The sequence below is a fragment of the Oryzias latipes genome, chromosome 13 (assembly GCF_002234675.1).
Source record: "Oryzias latipes chromosome 13, ASM223467v1".
NCBI classification, from domain to species: Eukaryota; Metazoa; Chordata; class Actinopteri; order Beloniformes; family Adrianichthyidae; genus Oryzias; species Oryzias latipes.
In genome coordinates, this window is record NC_019871.2 from 8,556,791 (window position 1) to 8,581,577 (window position 24,787).

The 24,787-nt window shown below is 38.8% G+C and overlaps 1 protein-coding gene across 4 annotated transcripts in view; it reads right to left on the minus strand.

Annotated features, from left to right (window-relative positions):
• Positions 1 to 24,787, minus strand: part of stard13 (StAR related lipid transfer domain containing 13) — a 74,152-nt gene that overhangs the window by 16,848 nt on the left and 32,517 nt on the right. The window contains exon 1 of one of the 4 annotated variants that reach the window (XM_023961615.1): positions 20,515 to 20,895. The exons of 2 other annotated variants lie outside the window; for them this stretch is intronic. In XM_023961615.1, the coding sequence (XP_023817383.1) occupies positions 20,515 to 20,638 (124 nt within the window). In that variant the 5' untranslated portion in view covers positions 20,639 to 20,895. Of the gene's footprint in view, positions 1 to 12,933; positions 13,171 to 20,514; positions 20,896 to 24,787 lie in introns of those variants that run through there. One more of the 4 variants, XM_023961614.1, reaches the window with a different exon arrangement.

Sequence of the window (24,787 nt, forward strand, 5' to 3'; positions counted from 1 at the left end):
TAAAGCCTGCAGCGATTGTCTACACCCAAACGTGTCTCTGAGCTCCTTATTTTATATATTAAACTCCGCTTTACTGACACTGAACCCTGGAAAGACTGCTACACGGAAAATAATCTGATTTTGAGTCGCCAAAAGGTTCAGAATCTCTTTGTTTTAAACCTATGATAATCCGGAAATGATTGACATCACACTCACTCAGTCCAGTTTTCTTATACAGATTTGGACCAACATTTAAGTCAAAGGAAACCAAAGCCAGGTAGCGACAATGACAGGAGGACAAGGACAGTGCTTCCATCTCCAAATGCAGCAGTTCTGCTCAGCTGGAAGAACTATGAGATTCCATATTTAAATGTTATTGTTCAGGCTCTGAGCAGGTAATGGGCTAACATGTATTGTTCAGGGTGACTCAGTGTATTAAAACTCAGAAGATTTGACTCATTTGCCTTCAAACTTGAACAGAGGCTATAATTAACCTCACACAGTGGCTCTCTTTGTCTGCTCTGCCAGCATATGTGAGTCAGAACGTGAGAAACATGGTTTCTTTTGTCATTTTAACGAATGCTGCTGAAAGAATTTTAGAACTTGTGTAATAACCATCCTCTTAAATGTAAGCAAATTATAAGGCATTTTTAAAAAGCTCACCTGTTGATGTGAAAGATTTTCTCTCCATTTAAATTTGAAATACCCCCAATCCTCCCAATACCCCCAAATTGCAGGATTATACCAGATGGATTAATATATCAGAACCCCATGTAATTCACCTATAGTGTCGTGGGAAGAGAGGTTTCCTGTGCTCTCAAGTGGGTCTTAATTAACCAAACTCCACGTGTCCCTCAGACTCCAATATCCTCAGCACAATCCTCAACAAAACAGGAGGAGGTGTCACGGACAAACTTCTCAACAGATCTTGAATTTGACACATTCGTGTCGGCCGTAATCTGGAAAAGTGTTAATTTGCAGGATACAGTGGGCTAGGCGCGAATAAACAATGGCAACGGCTGAGAATTCATATGTCTGCAAACATGAATAACAGCGCACTGCCTGTGTGGATGTGACTTTGTTCTTGATGTAGTGATTGACACATGAGCTGGCCGGCTCCACAGGCCAAGTAATTACACAGAGGCAGTGTCGAATCACAGGGACTTCCAGCCCCCTCATTTGATCTTGTGGGGGTCACAGGGGACCTGTTATGCAGCAGCCGGCATGAGATGCGGGTTTAAAATGATCACCTCTGGGCTGCGTTGCTACGACACCAGAGCAAAATGTTCTGAAAGACAAATGAGCTAGCAAATCTTGGGCTTGCTTTTACCCTGTGGTCCACAGCGACCTGTGGAGAAGTCCTTTCAATGGATCACATGTCTGTGGTTGTGAGTGGATAAAGCAAACGGCTCCTGCGGAACAGGGACCGGAGGACAAACACAATGCAAACCCGGTGCCAACAAGGAATTAGCATTCAAAAGCTGTGAGCCCGACTTGCACAAGTCTTTTAAATATGCCACTGATCGTCATCGCTGGTGCTTAAATTAATTTTCCTCGCTTTCAGACGACCGATCACAGATTCATGCTGTTCGGCAGTCTGCTCAGAGACTCCTAATGGCTCCACTGCTACAACAGTCACCTTTCATTTCCCAGCGTACGCACACACTCACAGCAAGGGTTCATTGATTCTGAGAGTAAATAGCATAACTCTGTTAGCTAGAGAGCTGCTGTTGTTGACCATCGTCACAGCCTGCTGGGTCAAAAGTCATGGGGGCTGTTTTCCTCCTGAGGTCCAGTATTGAATTTAAACAAGAGCAGCACAGCTGTGGTAACACTCTCCTTCACCTCTGAAGGACACCCAGAGAGAGGCTGCTTTCATCTTCAGGGGGAAACAACTCATCAAGTCTCTTTTCCTGCCAGTCTTTCTGGTTTTCCCTAACGCAAGTCTGGAAATCCCAGACAGAGCTTTTTCGGAATTTGCAGGTTGATAAAACGCTCTGTGACGACTTTAAAAAGTACCCAGACGCCACTTCAGATGCTGTTATTCCTGGCGGCGTTGGCCACCAGTAGTCAAAAGCCAAATCTGATTCATTTCTTGAACGTGGTCCTTCCTGACGATGTAACATCATCCTAATAAAGTTTTACTGCTAGTAGTCTTTGTGAGGGGAGCATGTTTTTTTGGGGGAAAATCTCTACGACAAACAGCCTTTGAGCAGAATTATCCCTGAGCCAGTCTGTAAACTGATAGCACGCTGCATCTGGTTGGCTGTCGCAGGCGCAAGACAAACACTGGGATACAATGTTTGGGCTGCCTGGCCAAAGATTCACAGTTCAAACCCTCAATGCTGCAGTATTTTTATCTCCCTCATAGCTTTCACTCCGTTTTGGGAAGTTGTTGGTTCCCTGGGGTTGCAGAAAACTAAAGACAGTGAATTTCAGCTTTTCAGTCAAGTGTTCTTCATCTTTGGTCCCAGTTTAGTACAATTTGGGGTGCAGTATCAAACAGAGAAACTCAAAGCACTCTAAATCAAGCGAAGAGTGACCTTGAACGTCTGGTCTGCTGGAAACATCTCAGAATCCAACAGAAACCTGGGAGATTTCTGTAAAACACATGATGAAGAAACCTCTATGGCTGAACAGCCTGAAACCCTTTAACTGCAGCCATGTTCCCACACGTGCTAAAGTGTTCTGACAGCCATCATGGCGAACTTTGTGAAGGATTCCTAAATCAATATTTATTCTGGAACATGAGTTTAAAGATATTTGATCGATTAAAATACTTTTAAATGATGAAATACATTATTAATAATGCAGGATCAGGGGTGTAATTGATTTTAATCTCAATTTGATTCATATCATAATTTGTGGTTGATGATTTTGGTTAATTTTGAACAATTCACTGACCATAAATCGATCCTTTAGCCAAAACTTCAACAAGTGTGACTCAGAGGTAAAAACTGAACAGTGCAGGTGAAGTTTTTCAGATTCCTTGTAATTCTTGCAGGATAATAAACAAGTTAACAAGAATTAATGATTCATTCAAATATTAGTTCTCTAAAGTTCAGCCCATTGTTGTTTTTGCATGTGTGTTGTCCTCTGTGATGGACGTTTTTGGGTTACAGTAATATAAATCTACCAGGCCTTAATCCTAACAGTATTTTCCAAGATTGACAGAATCCATTGATACCATTTTGAAATGAATTTTTTTTTAATGGTATAAGTCGATTCAATTAACAACTTGCCTCAGACAGATTGATCTAGTTGGATTGTAGGAATACAAATCTATTAAATGTATTAACTGTTACACTCTTTGCAGGATTAATAGTCATGTGCCCACAACAACTTTCATTTCCCCAGTTTGTCTTTGTTTCTGGTGTTTTTTTAAACATTCAAGCCTAGACAGGAGTTTATCACAGGCAGTGGGACAGCCTGGTGACACAGAATCAGTGTGGATCTATGAGGGCATCTTGTCTGATTTTTAGCTCCCTGTTTTGTCCAATAAGACCTCCATGAAAGTGTTCACTCTCCTCCCTTTGTTGTGCCTCTCTCTTTCTCCCAGCGAGACTTTAATCTGATCTTTTTCAGTTATCTTTTCAGCTCCCGTCTCATCTCTAATCCTGTCTCCTCACAGCTGGCTTCTGGTTTCCCATGATGTGCTCATGAAAATAACTTGATTCCTCAGTTTAAATAGCTGGGTTAAGCCTGCAGTTGTGTTTGCAACCCAATTTAAAGTCCATGAAGCTCTTCTTTTTTATGAACAGCTAAGTAGATTGTCATGAACAGTTTTTTCCACTCGTTACATTCAGTTGTGTCACTGTAATTCTACTTGCCCTTTGACAGATTATAGGCACACTGTAATTATTTGGTTTTCCAGTGATGCTGTGCAGCATGGCTAAAGGGGGAAATACTGACCATGTCTGCAGACTCACCTAAAACCATGGAAGTGTATTAATTTGAAAGCTATTAGAATTTTTTTCCATACCATGAGCAAAAGCACAAAAAACTAGCCTCCAAATTAAATAAAGCTTGTGTGTGTAGGTTTGTAAAGTACAAATGATGGGGGATAACAGAAAAAAAAAAACATGCGGAAGTCCTCTGAAGTTCCTGCGGAGCTTCATTAGATCCTCCTTCCTCTCATTTGGAAGAGTTCCCAGAGGGGTCTAAAGTGGGGTTCCCTCCTTCTCTGGGATTGGCCTCAGAGAGTCAGAGGGTACAGAGACGGCCGATGTCAGAACAAGAGCCCCTACCGTGAGAAAGTCCGCCCAGGACCTTCACAATAAAACCACAGTCATTCCCTGAAATGCTGGTCCTAATTAACAACATCAAAGTGAACGGTCACTTTATCATGAGCTTCACCATACTTAAGGAGATGGAGGGCGACTGTTACTGATTTATTTTATGTATTAAACCAAAGCAAAAGAATTGTTAAAACATTTTTCAAAAATCAGTGTTAAAAAATTCTGTGTCTGGATTGGCTGTTTGCCCACAAGGAAAAGACAGAAGCCAAATATCATGTCATCTTAACCTCACGGTCATTTTATTTTGAAGCTGATGTCATATGTAATGTCAAATTCAACCACAAGAGGGCGGCAAAGCGCTAAACTCTGAGATATGCTTGACAACCCTGAAACATAAAAGTGAACAAAATACGGTTTGAAATATGACAGAAACATGTTGAAATCAAAAGCACAGAGTAATTTTCAGTGACAGCTATAAAAATTGGGGCAAAAGATGTAAAATAAAGTTTATTCAAAAACATGGAGATTTAAATAGAGAAAAGAGCACATAAAAGATTTAAAAATGATGGAATTTTTGTGGTTTGTTTTCAAAAGAATTAATACAGTACCACTTTACAGGACTAACACCATCCTAAAGTATGTCTTGGGTATATTCTCACCAATGAGGCATTTTCAAGTTGGAGGTTTCTTATATGTGAAACACAGAGGAAAAACTTTCCATTTTGCTGTAGTTAATGTGTGACTTTCCATTTCAGTGACAGTGCAGCTGAAGCATTCCTGAAATCTGCTCTTGGTAAATGATTAGCCGCGCACATGTGGCAGCTGTCAGGCTGTAGGAACAACACTGTCTTCCACAAGAAAAAGATGAGAGCAGGGAAAGCTGTGAGTCCAGTCTGACGCACGAAAGTACTAAGAGGAAATAGCAGGAATCTGTTTTTAAATGTGACTTCACACCGGCCACAGCAACGAGCTTTCAAGCGGCTACTTTCAAAGAAAAGTCTATGTAAACGTATGTCAACTCTAATTTAGGGCCTCAGCATCCAAAACACATGTTCACATGTAGCTACGCAGGTTTTTACAATTGTTTTTCGGGCTCTATGTACAAATTCAACAAACAGTGAATGCATGTTAACATCAAAAGCTAGACCAGGTCAAACTTTGACCAATCAGGGACTGGGATTTGGTCGTGACATATGGATGGCACCCCTTTTAATTCAAGGAAGTGCCAACCGTTTGACACTTGATCATGGAGAAGAAATTAATTATTCAATGGTTTGTGCCCAGCTAGAATTCTACGACACCAAATCTTTCAGATGTCGGGATAAATAAAGCGGTTTGTACCGCTTTGACATTTCACACCTCACAAGTGCAGGTGGCAGACATGTAAACAGTGGAAAAAGTAAAAGAAGAAGAAGAAGAGGTCACTCCCTGCCTTCCAGTGTGAAGACATGGGCTGAACGCACGTCGAATGCGAGGTGTAAACGTAGCTTCAAAAGTTTCTGAATCAAAGCCAGAATGTTTAAAAGATCCCATTTAGTAGCACCATTTAGTATCCTCATGAGCAGGTAAGAGAGACATAAACTATAACCAAAAATATCAATAAATGTTTTGGTATAAGGGATAAAATGTAAAAAAAAAAAAAAAAGACGAGTTCTCTAATCTCGCAATTTATTAAAGATAATTTAACTTTGGTTGAAAACTGTGAGTTAAATAATTATTTAATAGAAATATTTTTTTACTTGATATCCATTCATCCACCTTCCAAACCTCCTTTGTCCCTTTTGTATCCCAGGATTGTTGGAGCCTATCCCAGCTAAATGTCAGGCAAAAGCAGGCTACACCCTTGGACAGGTCGTTGAAGTGCTTTCATTTTCTATGTTGACAGTATTTGCTCTTGGTTAGAATACAGGGTTCCCTCATTCATCGAGGAGGTTACGGTCTAAAAATAAGATGCAGTAAAGGAAGTATCCGTGAAGTAGAGTCACAGATGTTTTAAGGCTGTAAAACCCCTCATTAAAGACTTCAGACAATTTTCTCGGTCGCGCATCAACATATTTAAACCCTAAAAAGTCCAGTATTATAGAATGAAAACAAATATCTGATCACGACTCTGGAAAACCGCATCATTTGTGAACAGGGAAGATTGATTGACAGGGTCGACAGCCAATCAGGACACAGAACACAAGGCACTGTTAAAAAAAGGCAGGAAAGAAGCACTGGAAAAAAACAAAAACAGCAAGATCGCGTTATAGCAACAGAACACTATAACAAAAATTCTAAGAAAGCTTCAATGTGGATGCCATAAAGCCCAGAGATAAAAAAAAAAAATGAAAATACTGGAGTAATCTATAACATAACATTCATCGGTTCCTTTTCACAATGAAAAATGCTTCTGCACTGCAAACCAGTTCTATGCAGAACACAACACTCAATAACCAGTCATTTGTAGGACAAGTAAACAAACAGAATACATCTTTCTAAGAACAACAAACAATCCAGAATGGATTATTAATTCCAGGACACTTCAGCCAAACTAAAGTTTAAATGAACCGAACAGAATCCCGCCTACATTAGTCATATAACCCTTACTTGAAGCTAAAAGGAATGACATTTGTGTCAACTGTGCCACATGCTACGGCACCAAACTGATGATCCTGCAGACTTCAGATGAGTGAGGTTTTGAGAGGCAGAGGACAGAGTCTACATTCTTTCCTCTGAAGAGCCCCTTAACTGTATGAAACTCTTCAAACAGAGAACAGCACAAAGCTCTTTTGGTTGGTTGTTAAAGGATGACACATTTTACTAGGAACAGCTTCTCCTTTTACCAAGTGAAGTGTTCTTTTAAGTCTTTTTTTTATCTCCATGGGGCTGAGAACAAAAACTAGGCAAAACATGGAAGTATTTTTCTTTTAAAATATATTGACAGATGATTCTTTTTTATTATTATTATTTAGAACTGCTCAAATGAAACATTGTTTTTTTTACTTTCCGTTGTGATACAAATTCAGAATATAAACTTGTGATTTTTGAAAATTCCTACTGTGGCCTTTTATGATTAGCTTTATTTCTGCATTTGTGACATCATAGATCTAAATCAGGCTGTAATAACATGATTTAGACACATTTTATTTAAGGAAAAGTTGGCCTGAAAAAGTGCAACCAAATTAGAAGCTGTAAAAATGTTTGTAAACAATCCAGTTTGGTGATCTACTGCTAGCGTGACAGAATCTCTGTTTCAGGTGTTGATCGTATCATATGTCATATGTGTCAAACTTGAGGCCCGCCATGTCATTTTATGTGACCCGCGAGAGCATAAATTTTTAAATTTCTTAAAATAAAAATAGGTGTGTTTTTATTCACATCTAGGGGGGATCTGACTTGTAATACCAGATTGGGCAACCATTCATGAGGACTTGAACACTGTCCATAGGGGAGGGGTAGTGGGCTCAGGCACGCGGAGCGCTGCTTCTGTTGCGCTACTCCAAGATCATCGCGTACCTTTAGATGACTCCGCTAATGCTAATAATGTCATTCTTTATTAACTATTTGTAGACATTTTTATGACGTGTCTTTCTTTTCCATAAATGTATTCTTTGTCTGCCTGTCGTTTAGTTGGTGTCAGTATTTGACAGAAAGACAGCAGGAAAACAGCTGCACTCTATGTGATCGTAAATAAACAATCAATCATTTAAAAACAGAATATCAGCACAATGTTTTTTACCTATTTCTTCAGACTAAACATGTTAAATATATTGGTGCTGCTGTGTTAATGTTTCAGATCAATTTACATTGAATCTTATCTATTGACTAAATTATTTTTCTCTGCATCAAATGGTTCAGTTGGTCAAATGTTTCTAGTTTAAATACGGACTGACAGATTTTTTTTTATTTCAGGCACTTTAAGCTTCTTTTCTGTTTTAGACTAACAGGGATTTTGTGTGGCTAAATTGAGTTAATATTTATTGAAAGTGGATTCATAATGCTTTTTTCTTTTGTTAATGTTAAAAGATACAATTTTAGGTATGCTTAAACAATTATTAGGGGGTTGGGGGGGTGCGAAACATTTTCTTTTTCCTAGTGGGGGCCTTGCAAAAAATAATTGAGAAGCACTGATATAACCTAACCTGACAGAATCAAATTAAAAAGGAATTATGCTAAAATAACAAGCAAACATATGTTTTCTATGCAACTGTAATTGTCACTTTGAGAAGGTAAAATAAATAAATAATGAGTTATTTAACATTAAGGAGCAGTTACATTTATTTTTCATTACATTTAGTTACATTTATAAGTTATATCTGGCTTTTTGAGGACAGCCACTATGCTGATGTGGCCCTCAGTGAAAATGGGTTTGACACCCCTGGCCTACGTCGTAAACCGAACTAGTTCCAAATAACTAAAAAATTGTTCCTGTTTTGGGAACAAAGCTCCTCTTTGCTGGCTGCCATTTTAACGTCTGCGGGTAGCAAGAGAAGTGCGGGCAGACTTTTGTTCCGAACAACAGAATCCTACAAAATCATTCGTGCTGGTGGAAAAAAATCCAGAGTAAAAATCCAAGTGTAATTTTCAAAATGAACATAGCTACGTGTTTAAAGATCTACCTCCACAAATGTCATAGGACAAAGATCAGGCCAAGACTGAAAAAAAACCTGCTTTGTTTAGAAATTCAACTCTAGGCTGTGGGTGGAGTAAGCCCGCCCCCTTCCCATCATCCGTTTGTTTACATTCTCTCCCGTTTGCTTACAGCCCCTCACAACCCCAACCTAACTTTACCAGTGCAACAAAAATGGTGAGCAATTATTGCAGCTATCCAGCAGTACAGTTTTGAGCCAAATGCCAGCTCAGACCAGGAAAACGGAGATGTTGATAGATCTATTAGTCTACAAGTGGATTGTCATAAGCTTCTACTACACACCTACAAGGTTTTTCCAACAGGATTTTATTAATCTGCTCCTGATGCACTATTTGAACAAAGAAATTCTCAGAAATACAATTTTAAGCTCAATAATCTTTATATTTGCCCTCCATCATCAGATAAATGTCACAAGAACATGTTAAAAACACCAAAATCACAATTTTCTTTGGAGTAGGTCTTTCAAGCACATAACATACCATTTACCCTTTAGAAATATGCTAACTGTACTGGACCACATACAGGTACCTTCACTCTTTCCAACATTTAAAGCACAAAAGAGGCTTCATGTGGAAAATGGGAGATTCTCGTTAAAAACACAGCACTTTCTCTGAGAGACAAGAACCAAGCAGCTTCAAGTCTATAGCCGCATGAAACCTTACTGGGTTACCGCCAAAGTGCTGATGGAGTTTCCAGAACTTTTCCATGTCAAACGGGAATGCTTGCACAGTCTAAAAGAGGGAATTTAAGTCAGTTTACTGGCTGGTTTTCATTTAAATTCTGGCAACAGTACGGGGAAACTCAAATTTAGCTTATGTGTGAGTCGTGAAATAGGAACTTTGAAGTTTAAAAGTCTGATTTTTAAAAGACAAGAAGTAATATAAATATGTTTGATCGGTATTTTAAGATTATTTTATGTTGTCAGAAGAAGTTTTTTTTTTTTTATAAATACCTCCTCTGAAAAATATTTGACAATATTATACTGCATGCTCAAAACTACATTATCCTAATGCAAGTAAAAAGCTTTATTTAGAGATATATCCACACCCCCACTAACGCGCAACATGGTTCTGAAATGACCCGCATTCATTTTCTATGTAATCTCATGATGGCTGAGTTTTTCTTTTGTTGTATCTTTTAAAATGTATATTTTTACTGTTGAATATTCCAAGTATTCTGTACATATCTTGTTTTTTATCAACCCAGATTATTATTTTCATTTTTCCTTTCATACTTTATGGACAGGAATGGTTTTTACAACAAAAAACTGATATTCCCTCTGTTGCTCTGAAGCTAAGAAAATATTTGAAAAAACAAACTATGCTCTCAATCCCCATGCCCTTCACAGAGTTATTAAAATATAAGTAAGAAGAAAAGTTTTCATTTGACTTCATTTGAGTGTTTTTAGGTTCCAAAAAAAGAACAATAAAATCTGACACAATGCAATAGCAGCACTGGATAACTATAAGAAAGTCATTGCTTTAAATAAATTCTAAATAAATCTGTGTCTGATGCTAATTTAATAAAATAGGAAGACACACCCCTCACATAAAAATATCATTACGAACAAGAACACGTTCCTATCTCAGTCTGGTTACTCATACATCACTCAAAGTGTTGAAACACCCTCAACGACCTTGGTGTGACTTTGTCACCATTCAAAGCAAATCAGGACACATGCACACACAGTGGGCTAAACGCCCCCGACATGAAAACAAATCGGAAACTTAGACTCAACAAGCGTCCCTGGAATTCAGGATGAGACAATATGTGAGCAACTGCCCATCATCGTTGCCCCCACTGACTTTCAACCTACAATGTCAACAGATCCAGCCAACTGGAAGGCAGGAGCCACCGCAACCAGAGGTCTGACGTGTCTCTCAGCAGTCAGACCTTCAAAACACCATGAGAATTAACAGCTTAGCTAAGTTTGACTCGAGATGTGAAAGGAAACATGGCTGATGATGGGCGACAACATGGTCTTGATAATGAAAAAACATGTCACTCCTCTCCAATGGCAGCTACCTAAAACTGATTAGAACATTGACTTCATCCTATGTAAAAGATGCAGTATATTTGATTGGACAAATAAACTTCTAAAGTCAATACCTACACAATAAATGTGCTGAAAAGTGTCTTGATTTTTGTTCTCTAACATGTGGAGCTTGTGCAGTGGTTTTTACTATCAACAACTCTATGATTGCAGAAAACCTAGTTCTCCGCAGTGTTTAAGACAGAAAAATGTTGTCTTGGAAAAAAAATACAAACAAAAAAAGCAAATATCTCTCATAACGCTGTTTGAGCATGAATATTTTCCATTGATGAGCCAGATGACTTAAAGACCAACTCCAATGAAAACTGAGTTTTGTTTGTTTTTTTACATGTTCTTCTGGCATTTTTCTCATGATAGAGGACATATATTCAGAAAATTAAGATTAAAACTGCATTTCTATTTCTTTATTCAAATCGTAGTGAATCAGGAGCAGACGAAACAAATGAGGTTTTAAAAAGCTTTTGATGGACCTGGTACGGTCGGCGCGCTCCTTTCTGATGCATCACTTGTAGACAACCAGATCCATGAACGTCTTTTTTCCCTATCCAAGCTGGCATCTGGCGCAAAATATACGGCTGGATAGCTTAGATGTTTCTCATCATTTTTATTGCACCGCTAATGTTAGATTGGGGATGTGAGGGGCTGTAAGGTAGTGGGAGAGAGTGTAAACAAACTCCATTCAACTCAAGTTTATTTATTAGGCACCAATAATGACCACAGTCAAACAAGGCGCCATACATTAAAGCTTCAGACATTAAAAACAACTAAAGGTTAAAAAAAAAGTTGTTGTTTTTTTGTTTTGTTTTTTAAAGGACCATATTACTATAAAAACAAAAGATAAAAGCCAAAGCAAAAATAGTAAAGTACAACAGCAGAGCACAATCTAATGCTGTGTCAAAAAGGCATCATCAAAGGGATCATGGGAAATTAGCACGGCTTACTCCGTGCCAACAGTCCTGCACACAACTCAGAAGCAAATTTCTACTGAATTACTGCTGCTCTGCAGGAACCATGTCATAGAAAGCAACAGTTTCAGACCACTGGGAAGAATTCTACATCAGATCAGTAGAACATCGGAGTGGGACTTTAAATTGGTGCTTTGCTGTCATTCAGGCATCTGTCATCGGAAAACACATGCCAGGCTGCATGGTCCCACAAGCCCACACAATGACTTTCTGAACACCAACACACTGCTGTGTGTGTGCCCAGCTTTGGGATGTCTTCACACATCTGTTCCACAAAATAAAATCTTTGTGCATTTTCTAGATCACTCCGATTAAAGCATAGCTTTTGCTTTTTCTGCGTTGTCTGAAGATGAAGGGAAACTTTCCACACAGTGGACCGCATCATGCTGTCGTCACCCCGTGACTGGAAAGGAGACCCTTCTGTGGGGAAACATAGCACTCTTTGAGGTAAGGAATCAGAGTTCACAGCTTATTGTTCTCCCTGTTGTTCGCCATACCCTACCCCCTCCTGACCACATGGGACTGATTGTGAATCCCAGGTGGATGCAACCACAAGAGATTAGAGGTCTCAAAAAAAGCCAAATAAGAGTTGCCACTCTCCTAAAAACAAAAGCAAAATTACATGTGACTGTGTTAAGGAAGACGTGAATTTGTGCCTTTGCTTACACTCAAGGCTTCTTACACAACTGATCTTGAAGCTTATCAGCTATTGCCGTATGTTTTAGTCAGTTGACTCATTCACCACAACTTCAACCTTGACAACCATTGTCGCTAAGGTCAGGTTTATCTTTTTTATGGTGACAAATGTAAACACTGCACATATTTGTCTGACATTCAGAAGGACTGTGATTTGAATCCCATCCATAGAAAGGAAAGGAAACTAACTATCAGGACATAGTCACCTCATTCCGAACAAGGTTCTTACTCGGGGTCAGCCTGTCATTTCACAGTCATCATGCTTTCATGTCATGCTTTGGCAGTCAGCTTCCTGGAAGCACGACCAGCGGGAATATCCTTCTGGGAGATACCAACGGCCCAAACTTCTCGCCTTAGAAGCTCCCCTACCTCCAGCAATCCTCTTGAGAAGTTGCTGCCGGGCAATGATCCTGCCCAGTCTGTAGCTGGAGCGTCTGTGCCGGTGATCCATTCTCTGATAGATATCCTGAGTTTCAGGGGTCATGCTGCCCAGACACTCACTGTCTGTGGACTCTGAGAGCTCCCGAAACATATCTGTAATACTCTACCAAGAGGAAATCCTTTACCACTGCCTGGAACACACTCACACTGTCTCACCAACAGAAAACTTCACATTCATGCGCAAAAAGCCTGAGTTCAGAGGGAGGGCTCAAAAGAGCCCAGGGGGAGGAGAGCCAACGCTTCAGTCAGACCATGTGACCCAAGCACAGCCAATGGGAGAGAAGCAGTGGGAGTGCTGCCCACCTTGTTGAGCTGAATCCAGTGCCTGTGTAAAGGCTTGTCAACTTACCCTTGCTCTGGAGGGAAATATAAATACCACTGGAATGCCTATGAACTGAGTAAGCGGAGCAGCAGTGGATGATGTGGGGAGTGGGACGGCTTTCCAAACTGTGGCTTTTAGTCTCACCCTGTTCTAAGAACAACCATGCTGCTGTTGCTGCCGACACAGGTGCCACATTTACAGGGCGTGAGTGACTTTTTGCCACTCTAGAGAAATCCGCGGTGGGGAGACAAGGAGGGTTAAGTTGTTTTTCTTGGTTGGAGAATGCTAATTTGTGCTATCCCAACCCCCACATCCGGGGTTTCACTTCTATTTGCAGAAAACTACTCATTTCTTACAAGTTTCTTCAGTGTCAGACAGTCAGATTATGGACTGAATGCACACTGTGAGCAAAGAAAGACAAACAAAAAAGGTTAAAGTCCCACTCCAATCATCTTTCGAACTATTTTAAAAGCCTTCCCAGTGGTCTTTTAATTTTAGTTATGCCAGTTTTAGCAAAAATCAAAAGGCTTGTCTCATTTACCAGGACATGGTTACTGCAGAGCGGAAGTAGTTCATCAGAAAATCATTTCTGAGTTTGGGTGGGACTGCTGGTGCTAAAATTACTGATAATTTTTTTTTTTTTAAATGGCGAACAATATTGGAGTTATCGAGCTGTACAGTGTTGTCCCAGATACCAGCTCAAACGAGGAAAACAAAGACGTACAATGTGGATCTATTTGCCTGCAAGTGGATGCATCAGAATGGAGGAGAGCATTGAACTTGTATTTTCTATGTAACAAAAGAAAAAGTCTAAAAGACAGTCTTCCATAACCTGCTTTACAATGATTTGAATAAAGAAATACTCAAACATGAGAACGTAAGCTTACTTTTCTTAATATGTATTCCATCATCAGAAAAATTATGTTAAAAAAACTTTTTTTTAAAATCTCAAATGTAATGACTAACTTCATGAAACTCAAAAAACCACTTAAAGAAGGCCTTTTAAAGTTGTTTTGTAAGAGTGTTTGCCAGAAAACAAATTGGATTAATAATAAAAGGACTCATTCCCGTTTTCTAATAAAGCTTGTAATACATGTTCCATATTTGTAAATGTAGCTGGATTAAAAAAAAATCTCTTCACACCTAAAACCAAAGTCTGCATCCGCCCACTAGAAGACCCACCCAATCAGGATCCCTGCTATTCTCCAGGTTACCGTTTTAGTCTTAGCATACACGATTCCCTGTTTGTAATACGCATGGCGCCATGCACGTGAATAGAGCACGAACGGGCAAGAGACCAAGTTAAACACAGCTCCTGTCTGTTCCTCTCCATGGCTGGCAGAATCCACCCCAGCTTAAGCTCACAAAGGCTACAATTCAGCAGCACACTTCAGAGCCGGATGCACATTTTCATATACTTCTGCTGGGTTTAATGGTTCGGTCCACACCCTCCAATAGAGCTATTTAAATACCCGCCTGTTGCTTTTTAAAGGCGTTAGGTGATGGTGTGACTGTGTTCAGGTCATTTCATAATGTGGTGACTCACAGAGATGCCATCCTGTAAAAGGATTGCTTGAGGCATCAGATGTAAGAATAAGTGGTAGTGTTTTAGGAAAAGTGTGAGAAAAAGTTTGTGTTTTCTGCACGTCTTGCTCCGTCTAGACGGTCTCCAATCACACGTATCGCATTACAGGACCCATCTTGCTAAACTGGATCAAAAGTGTCATCGTCTCTGTTGGCATTCGGAAAACCTCAGTCCTGTGTGCTCTGAGATGCCCGTGTGCTGCGTGACACTGTCCTCAGAGGAAACGCTGCGACTTCAACCCTCATCAGACACGTTACAACACGCCTCTGTCTGGGTTTCAGAGCTCAACTACGACACAGTCCCGCGACAGGAATCCAGACTCACATTACAGACACACAAACAAACACTAAGATCCTGCCAGAGCTGACGAAGTGGGTTTAACTGTTCATCATAATGAGGCAGTGAAAGATTTATATATATAGGCACTTTTTTTATTATGCTTAAGTTGCTATAGCAAGCACACGCTGCTCTGATGTGGTTTGATTCGGCAGCACATGTACAGTAATCTGCACTGGGCAGTACTGCTTTGACTAAAGACATGCTCCCTGTGCTTAAGGCTTAAGCCTAGCACTATAGTGACAGAAAATTATTAACACACAAGCTATGACATTTTTATTTTTCTGAGCTCAGAGATGATTTTTAGGTCTTGTTTGCAGCTCCAGCTCAGCTGGACGGGAAAAAACCAAGTGTGTAATGTGTGGAACTCACAGATTTTGCTGGTTTATTGACTTGTATATTTTACACAAATTCGTTTTTAAAAAAAGGGGGAAAACAAGGATTGTCACGTTACAATGAGATTACTTTCCCCGCTAGGATCTACTTTAACCTAACGCAGTGCTTCTCAAATAGTGGGGCGCGCCCCCGATGCAATGTCAGGGGGGGAGGGGGAGGGGGGGGCAGTAGTAGGGGTGGTTTTAGGCAAAGGTAATACGGGCAATTGCCCGGGGCGCAAATTTAACGGGGCGCGGTGGTGCCAGCGGGTCAGTGCTTGAAAAAATATCTGTGCCACTATTGATTTACTATTATCTGATATATCACAGAGTTTGTAAAAGCCGTCTCCTGTCACATGTGTGAGAAGGAAAGGGGAGGGGTAGTGGGCTCAGGAGGAACAGCGCACGCGAAGCGCTAGATTGCGCAACGCCAGGATCATCGCGTACCTTTAGATGACTCCGCTCATGCTAATAATGTCATTCTTTATTAACTTTTGAACACATTTTTATAACGTGTCTTTATTTTCCATAAATGTATTCTTTGTCTGCCTGTCGTTTAGTTGGTGTCAGTATTTGACAGAAAGACAGCAGGTAATGCAGGGAAACAGCTGCACTTTATGAGATCATAAATAAACAATCATTTAGAAAAAAAATCAGCACAATGTTTTTTTGCCTATTTCTTCAAAGTAAAAACGTTAAATATATTGGTGCTGTTAATGTTTCAGATCATCTTACATTTAATATTATCTATTGAATTATTTTTCTCTGCATCAAATGGTTCAGTTGGTCAAAATGTTTCTAGTTTAAATAAGGACTAACAGATTTTTTTTATATCAGGCACTTTAAGATACTTTCCTGTTTTAGACTAACAGGGCTTCTGTGTGGCTAAATAAATTTAATATTTGTTGAAAGTGGATTTATAATGCTTTTTCCTTTTTTTAATGTTAAAAGATACAATTTTAGGTATACTTACAGAATTGTTATAGATACTAACCTATATATTGTCACCGCGTGTGGGTTTGCCGGGGGGGGGGCATTTTCTTTTTCTTGTAGAAAATAATTGAGAAGCACTGACCTAACGCGACGAGATGCTACAGGGTTTTATTTTTTGAGTTGTCAATCTTGGACAATATAAATAATAATAAATAGAATAAATATTGTCATTTTATTTTCTTTAGTCTTTGAGACAAGCAATGCAAGAAAATAATTAACGATGGACCTTTTCAGTTTTCAGAAAAATCGAACATTTTCTATCCTGAACCTGAAATGTCATAATGTAGGCATAGATTCAAAATTCTGTTTTTATAATTTGAAATTAAAAAGGTGGGGGAATTAATTCAGATGTTTGGTCAGAACATAATGGGAGTAGACAGTAAACTATTTTTTAGAATGGGATCCTTCTTGGTAAAAACTGCAGAACTACAGACCACCATGCAGCCAAAACAGAAAATTTACAATCTTTTGCTTTTGACTCAACCTGGAAGTTTTAATACATTTACAACATATCATTCAATTTAGAATTTAAATCTTGATTCTACATGTACTTGTGCTGTTCACGGAAAAAAGTGAATTTAAAATCAAACTGTACAACAAGTTATGTCAGTGGCGGTTTTTGATATGGGTGATGTGGGCGGTCGCCCAGGGCGGCACTTCATAGGGGGCGGCATTTGCCGTGCCTGAAGCGTTACACCTAATGTGCTACATACTATATTCAAAGAGGAAGCTTGGAGCTTTTAATTTGAAATTGCTTCAGCAGCCGACACTTTATGCTTTTTGTTTGACACATCAGACTCTTAAGAATGTCTTCCTCCTATTTGCTCTTCACACCTATGGTGCAAAAAAAAAAAAAAAAAAAGAATACCACAGAGTGAAACAACGTAAAACAGGCACATGAAAAGGAATTAGGCAGAACAAACACCCGTGCTCAACCCAATTTCGAAAAAAGCAGGCAATGGAGATTATTTCCCACAAGTCTTTGCTCCGACACAGCAGACCCGATGCGCACGTGACCACCGCCCTCTGCTGCAAGACGCTTGCGGCCACACCTCTTTGCGGTAGTCTTTGGAACATAAGTCAAAAAACTCGAGAGGGGAGCGCGACTCGCCGGTGGCTGGCTGAATCACACTAACAGGTGATTGGGAGTCTTTTTCTATCTGACAATCAACTCTGGGCCGCAGCTGCGCCTCCTGTCATAGAGACGGAGCCGCGTGTGTCAGAGGGAAGGGGAGGGGGAGGGGGGGGGGGGGATGAGATCAGACCATTTTTTTAGGATTGAGTTTTTTTGGAGGATTTCTGCTGTTGGTGTTGCACAAATTTAGGGAAATGCCAAATATTTTTGGAGTAATCCCACTGATGAGTTCTAAGATTTAGTCTTTAATGTTTTATAAGACCTAAACATATTAATCACAATAAGTTTTATTTTTTAGATCTAATCCCTCTGATATGTTTCACAAAGACACACACAGGACGTCACACATTAAGAAATTATTGCTAAAAATGAAGCAGGAGTCCAGCTCTAAAAAAAAATTCTCTAAAAAATGATGAAAGAGCAAAAAAAATGGAATTATTTGATATAATTTCTTATTAATATTTCCAGGCTTTCTTTGCTTTTTGTCCTCCAGCATGTTCATATTTGTATAATTTTGACAGAATATATTTATATGGAGAACAAAATATTACAACTTATTTAAGGTTTAACTTGTGTTCCTGTTTTTATTCATATTTATGTTCAAAAAGTTCAGTTTAAAAGGTTTAAAAGTTTAGGTTTAGTGTGTTCAGTAAACATTTATCTTCTTCGGCCCAAAACCTTAAGCGTGTTTTTAACTTAGGCCCCTGTGTGACTGAGTTTGACCCCCCTGTAATACGAGTCTAGAAAATTCATGCATTTTTTGTGTAAAATGGCTAAATAAAAGATAGGGAACACAGCAGGATGTTGTCAAATTTTGTATGTGTGTGGGGGGGGGGGGGGGGGCGCTGGTGGGGTTACTCGCCCAGGGAGTAAGTTAGTGTAGAACCGCCACTGAGTTATGTGGTATAACACTTGTATAAACTGAATATGTATTTGTTTAAATATTGATTGTTCTTATGTGTATATGCTATATTCTCAATAAAAATATCTTTGTTTAAGGCAATGTTGTAAAAAACTTTACTTAAAAACATAATCTATATAACAAGTTTAATGCCATGAATAACATGACTTTGTATAGTTCAGAGTTCTCCACCAGGCAGGAAATCCTAATTTATCTAATTAAGGTTGGTCCGATGAGTTCAGATAAATGTTCACAGAGTTGAAAATTACAAACTGGAGAAAAATCTTCAGTCAGAGTTCGCTCCAGCAAACTCTGTCAGTGGGGAAAAATCATGAAACCATCAGAAAAAGCCTTTTCCAAGCTGCTTTGCTATAGAAAACTAAAGAAATACGTAAAATGTGCTCATTAATATAATCCAAATAGGACTTACTCTGCCAAAACACACTAGACAAGTTTAAAAAAAATAGCACAATCTTATTTTGAAATTCATAATTTAAAGTATTTGTGCGCATGCAAAATATATATATATATATATATATGGTTTCAGTTTGTGTGACTTCATCCTGCCTGATGAAGACTAGGCTGTTTCAGAACCCATGTGCTTTACTAACTAGAACTTGCTTTTGCTGCATCTAGTGGTAAATTATGGCAACTGCAGAAAAAAGTTGTTCTCCACCCACAAAGAATCCACTTTCATTCATTTGATTTAAATCACCAAGCTCAGACCTCTTCATCTTTTTTTATATAAAATCATTGCGTAGTAATTCACATCTATTTACCCAAATCTTTTTAATTCCATTTATTATATCTTACAGTAAAAATGCCCATTTCCAGAAGGAAATAAGTGTGCTACTGGGTGTTTTTTAACTAAGATGTTTATTCTACTTTGGATATTTGTGTATTCAGATTCCTAATAGTATACATGTGCACATTTATTTATGGGTAAGTATTAAACATCTCAAAAAGATGGAGAGATAAGAATATTAAACCAAGTATCAACATTCTTTCAAAGTGGTATAGTTGTGAAAGACTAAAAAATGTGTGAGAACACCTTAAACACAAGAAATAATTCAGAATAATTTTAAATAAAGAATTAAAATATAAATGAATAACACATGTGTCTTTACCATATAAAGAAATATTTTTGTGCTGTTTCTAATAGAAGTTTTTTTCCCAAAACATTCCATGTAATATGCAATTCTCAATTGACAATTCATTTTGCAAAATGAAAATAAATTTTGCAATTTAGACTTCAATACGAAAAATTTAACTTCAATTTTACAATTTTAAATATAAAAATGAGAATGAATTGCATATTGAAATGTAATTTGAAAACTGCCTTTTCAAATTGCATGATCAAATTGCAAACGTCAATTGAGAATTGCATAGTCATTTCAGTTATGAGTAAAGAAAACGAAAACTGCCATTTCACAGAAATGCGAACATGACAGTCAATGAAAAACTCCCAAAGTAACCCAATCACGCCCCCTCGTGGCAAACCTCTTCACAAGAACTTAAAGGCCAATTAATTAAATAAAATTAAACACATTTATTAGTCATACATTTTACCATTTCCAGCCGTTTAACACATTTTCTCTTTATTATTAACACAAGCTGCCACTGCAGTATTCTAAAATTTGACACACTTCGTTTCTAATTTTAGACATGCAATTTCCCCGTCCTGTTTCAGCATAGAGGGAAATAACTACAATTATAACATTTGCATGCTTTTTCTCCCATTTGCATAACTTCTATTAACAAATATAAGACACTGGCACTAGTCAGGGCCTCATAAAAGACGAATGAGTTGGATTTTCCTCTTGTTGTGTTTAAGCTTTCGGGGTCTGCATGGGGGCTACTGACCTGCCAGTCTGCGCTCTTTGACATTCTTCCAGAGTAAATCCCAAGCTTTGGACGTGGAGCTCCGCAGCTGCTCGCTCAGAGACCTCCGGAGGTTCAGCCTCGCAAGTTTCCTCTTAGAAGTCATCACCAATCCTCCACTTGTACATAGTAACTGAGTCCTGTCGCTCTCACACAAACCTGTGAACGTTTCCGACACTAAGTAAGTCACCTTTGCCGGTTCTTCCAAGTTCTTCCAAAGCCCGGTTCCCCGGTGTGGGCTCTCTGAGAGAGCTTCATAATATTTAGAAATAAAGCGAGGATTACAGAAAAACGGAAATGAGCCGGACTGGTGAAAAGTGACAGTAAAGCACGAAGACGGGCTTTTGCACTTCCCACCAGATGTGCGTCTGTGTGCGCGTGTATGTGTGTGTGTATTTGTGGGTGAGCAGATTCACGAGCAACCAGCGAAACAGCCGTGATGCGTTCAAATGCAGTGGGGGGAAAAAGAGCACCCCAACTCAGCAAAGAGGGAGAATGAAAACAAAAACAACGTCACAAGGCTAGTTAAAGAACACATATTTGTTAAAATATTATCTTTAAGAATGCAGTTTAAAACAAAAAATAGTGTGAACAGCTATATCAAATCTGAATGCCATAGATTTTATGATCAAGCACATTAAAAGAATTTCAGTTTTGTTGTCACTAAAGATGAGTTATTAAAAAGTTAAAATACTACCACTACCAATAATACCAAAAACAATTTTAATCAACAAAAATAAAAAAATACTAAAGAAATCCTAAAATCAAATTAAGTTTTATTTATTAAAAAATAATAATCATAATAAATAAACATGCAAGAGAGCTCTAAAATTGTGTTCATTTGCTACAACTACACATTTGTGTAGCTTTAATTATAATTATCCATGTGAAAATAACTATGGATAGCTAAATGCATCTGAAGGGTTAAAAAGTCAAAATGAAAAGTTTATTTAGGATATCAAATAACCAAAACCAGCCTTAAACCAGCAAAATAACCCAAGAAATAACAAAACTAGCAATATATATATATATACATAAACACAGTACAGAACAAAAGTTTGGACGCACCTTCTCATTCAAAGAGTTTTCTTTATTTTCATGACTATGAAAATTGTAGAGTCACACTGATAGGATCAAAACTGTGAATTAACAAACGTAGGATTATATACATAACAAAAAAGTGTGAGACAACTCAAAATATGTCATTGTAGGTTCATCTAAGTAGCCACCTTTTGATTTGATTACTGCTTTGCACACTCTTGGCATTCTCTTGACGAGCTTCCAGAGGCAGTCACCTGAAATGGTCTTCCAACAGTCTTGAAGGAGTTCCCAGAGATGCTTAGCACTTGTTGGCCCTTTTGCCTTCACTTTGCGGTCCAGCTCACCCCAAACCCGCTTGATTGGGTCCAGGTCCGGTGACTGTGGAGGCCAGGTCATCTGGCGCAGCACCCTATCACTCTCCTTCTTGGTCAAATAGCCCTTACACAGCCTGGAGGTGTGTTTGGGATCATTGTCCTGTTGGAAAATTAATGATGGTCCAACTAAACACAAACCGGAGGAATAGCATGCCGCTGCAAGATGCTGTGGTAGCCATGCTGGTTCAGTATCAATTTGGAATAAATCCCCAACAGTGTCACCAGCAAAGTACCCCCACAGATTCACACCTCCTCATCCATGCTTCACGGTGGGAACTAGGCATGTAGAGTCCATCCATTCACCTTTTCTGCGTCACACTAAGACACGGTGGTTGGAACCAAAAATCTCAAATTTGGACTCATCAGACCAAAGCACAGATTTCCACTGGTCTAATGTTCATTCCTTGTGTTCTTTAGCCCAAACAAGTCTCTTCTGCTTGTTGCCTTTCTTTAGCAGTGGTTTCCTAGCAGATATTCTACCATGAATCCCTGTTTCACACAGTCTCCTTTTAACAGTTGTTGTAGAGATGTGTCTGCTGCTAGAATTCTGTGTGCCATTGCCCTGCTCTCTAATCTGAGCTCCTGTTAACCTGCCATTTCTGAGGCTGCTGACTTGGATGAACTTATCCTCCACAGCAGAGGTGATTCTTGGTCTTCCTTTCCTGGTGCGATCCACATGTGAGCCAGTTTCTTTGTAGCACTTGATGGTTTATGTGACTGCACTTGGGGACACTTTCAAAGTCTTCCCAATTTTTCGGACTGACTGACCTTCATTTCTTAAAGTAATGATGGCCACTCGTTTTTCTGTACTTAGCTGCATTTTTCTTGCCATAATACCATTTCTAACAGTCTATTCAGTAGGACTATCAGCTGTGTACCCAACCCCATTTATAAGGCAAGAAATCCCACTTATTAAACCTGACAGGGCACACCTGTGAAGTGAAAAACATTTCAGGTGACTACCTCTGGAAGCTTGTCAAGAGAATGCCAAAGTTTGCAAAGCAAATGGTAGCTGCTATAAAGAACCTAGAATATGACATATTTTCAGTTGTTTCACACTTTTTTGTTTTGTATATAATCCCACGTGTTAATTCACAGTTTTGATGCCTTCAGTGTGACGCTACAATTTTCATAGTCATGAAAATAAAATAAAAACTCTTTGAACGAGAAGGTGTGTCCAAACCTTTGGTCTATACTGTATATAGACAAGTGTTATATAAAAGCCTAAAAGAATATCAACAACTCAAAACAAAGATAAAGTCCTTGTAACTTTCAGAGGTTTCTATTCATTACAAAAATTTTGTTCATCAGTGACATGGATTTCAAGCTTATTTTTCAGAACTACTTACTTTTTTGTTGCACAGATTATATGTGGATATTTGTTTAAATCAATAGAATGATTTTTTTTTAAGTGCAAAAAGAGCAGCTTCAATAATCTTTGCTGGAGAAATTGTCTTAGGAATTTCCTCCTATGCCCACTCAAGCAGAGCATGACCTGAAAGCAGTGATATCATATCAGTTTGCACCAGCTGGATTTACCGCTGCTCTACCAGTTAGTTTAAAGCTGTAAAAATAGCTCAACTTGCTCAAGCAAAAAAAAAAAAAAAAAAGGCTTACACACCAATGCACGAGTTAAGATAGGCCAAGATTGTTCTTTATTCTGCACACGATTATTATCTTATTAGAAAGAGGAAGAGAATTTTGACACTACTCGACAGAGAAGTCTTAAAAATAATTCCACTGTTTTTGGGTCAAATAAGGACAGACACGGATTGGAATGTTGCCTTTAGTTTAGTGGCACTTGTTCAGACCAGACCTCAGGCTGAAATGCAGCTCATAGTGTCCACAAACACAGAGTTGTACAGAGAACAGCTTTCACTGGATTCTGTGACTTCTCAGAAAGGGTCTGGATGAGACAAAGGCAAAAACTTTAATTGATGAATTTACATTTTCTTTTAGATCAACAAAAATGATTTCTTTTTGATTTGCAAAAAGTTTCAGTATTGAATTTATTCTCATAAAAACTGACTGTTTTATACTGATCGTCAATCTCTGATCTTCTTTTGATCTATTGTAAGAGCGTTCCTGCCGGTCCAATAAAATAGAATAGAATTTATTGATCCCACAAAGGGGAAATTAAAATATTACCCAGCAGACTGATATTAAGCAGCAATAAAACATTTCATTTTGATAATGCCATTTTTATCCAAAATTCAAAAAACATGTCATTTTCTCAGATATTTTCTACAGAAGTTCATTAGAAACTCACCTCTGAGTTTTGGGCTGATGGTTGGTGTGTAGTAACCCTGCCCCTGCTTCCCATCATCCATCTGTTTAAACTCTCTCCCGCTAACTTATAGCCCCTCACACCCCCAACTTCATATTACCGGTGCAACAAAAAGACCGAGCAATATACAGTTTTTAACCAGATTCCAGCTCAGACGAGGAAAACAAGAACATACATGGATCTAGTCATCTACAAGCGGATCCGTCGGAATGGAGCAGAACAGGGAGCTTCGGCTGTCCACTGCTTCTACCCCACACCTACCAGCTTTTTCCAATGGCATTTTATCTTCTGCTCCTAAATTCACAACAATTTCAGAAATGCAATTTTGAGCTTAATGTCCTTTCTATATGTCCTCCATTGTGAGAAAAATGCCACAAGAATGTGTTAAAAACATCAACACCTACAGACATAAAAACAGTTCCGCTTCAGTGACAATCAAATGTTTATGTACAGTACGTCACGTACAACCACCTGATGACGACTCTGACGAAGACAGAACACGTCCATCGAAACATATCAGGTATGTTTAAACATAACCCGTGTCTGACAACAA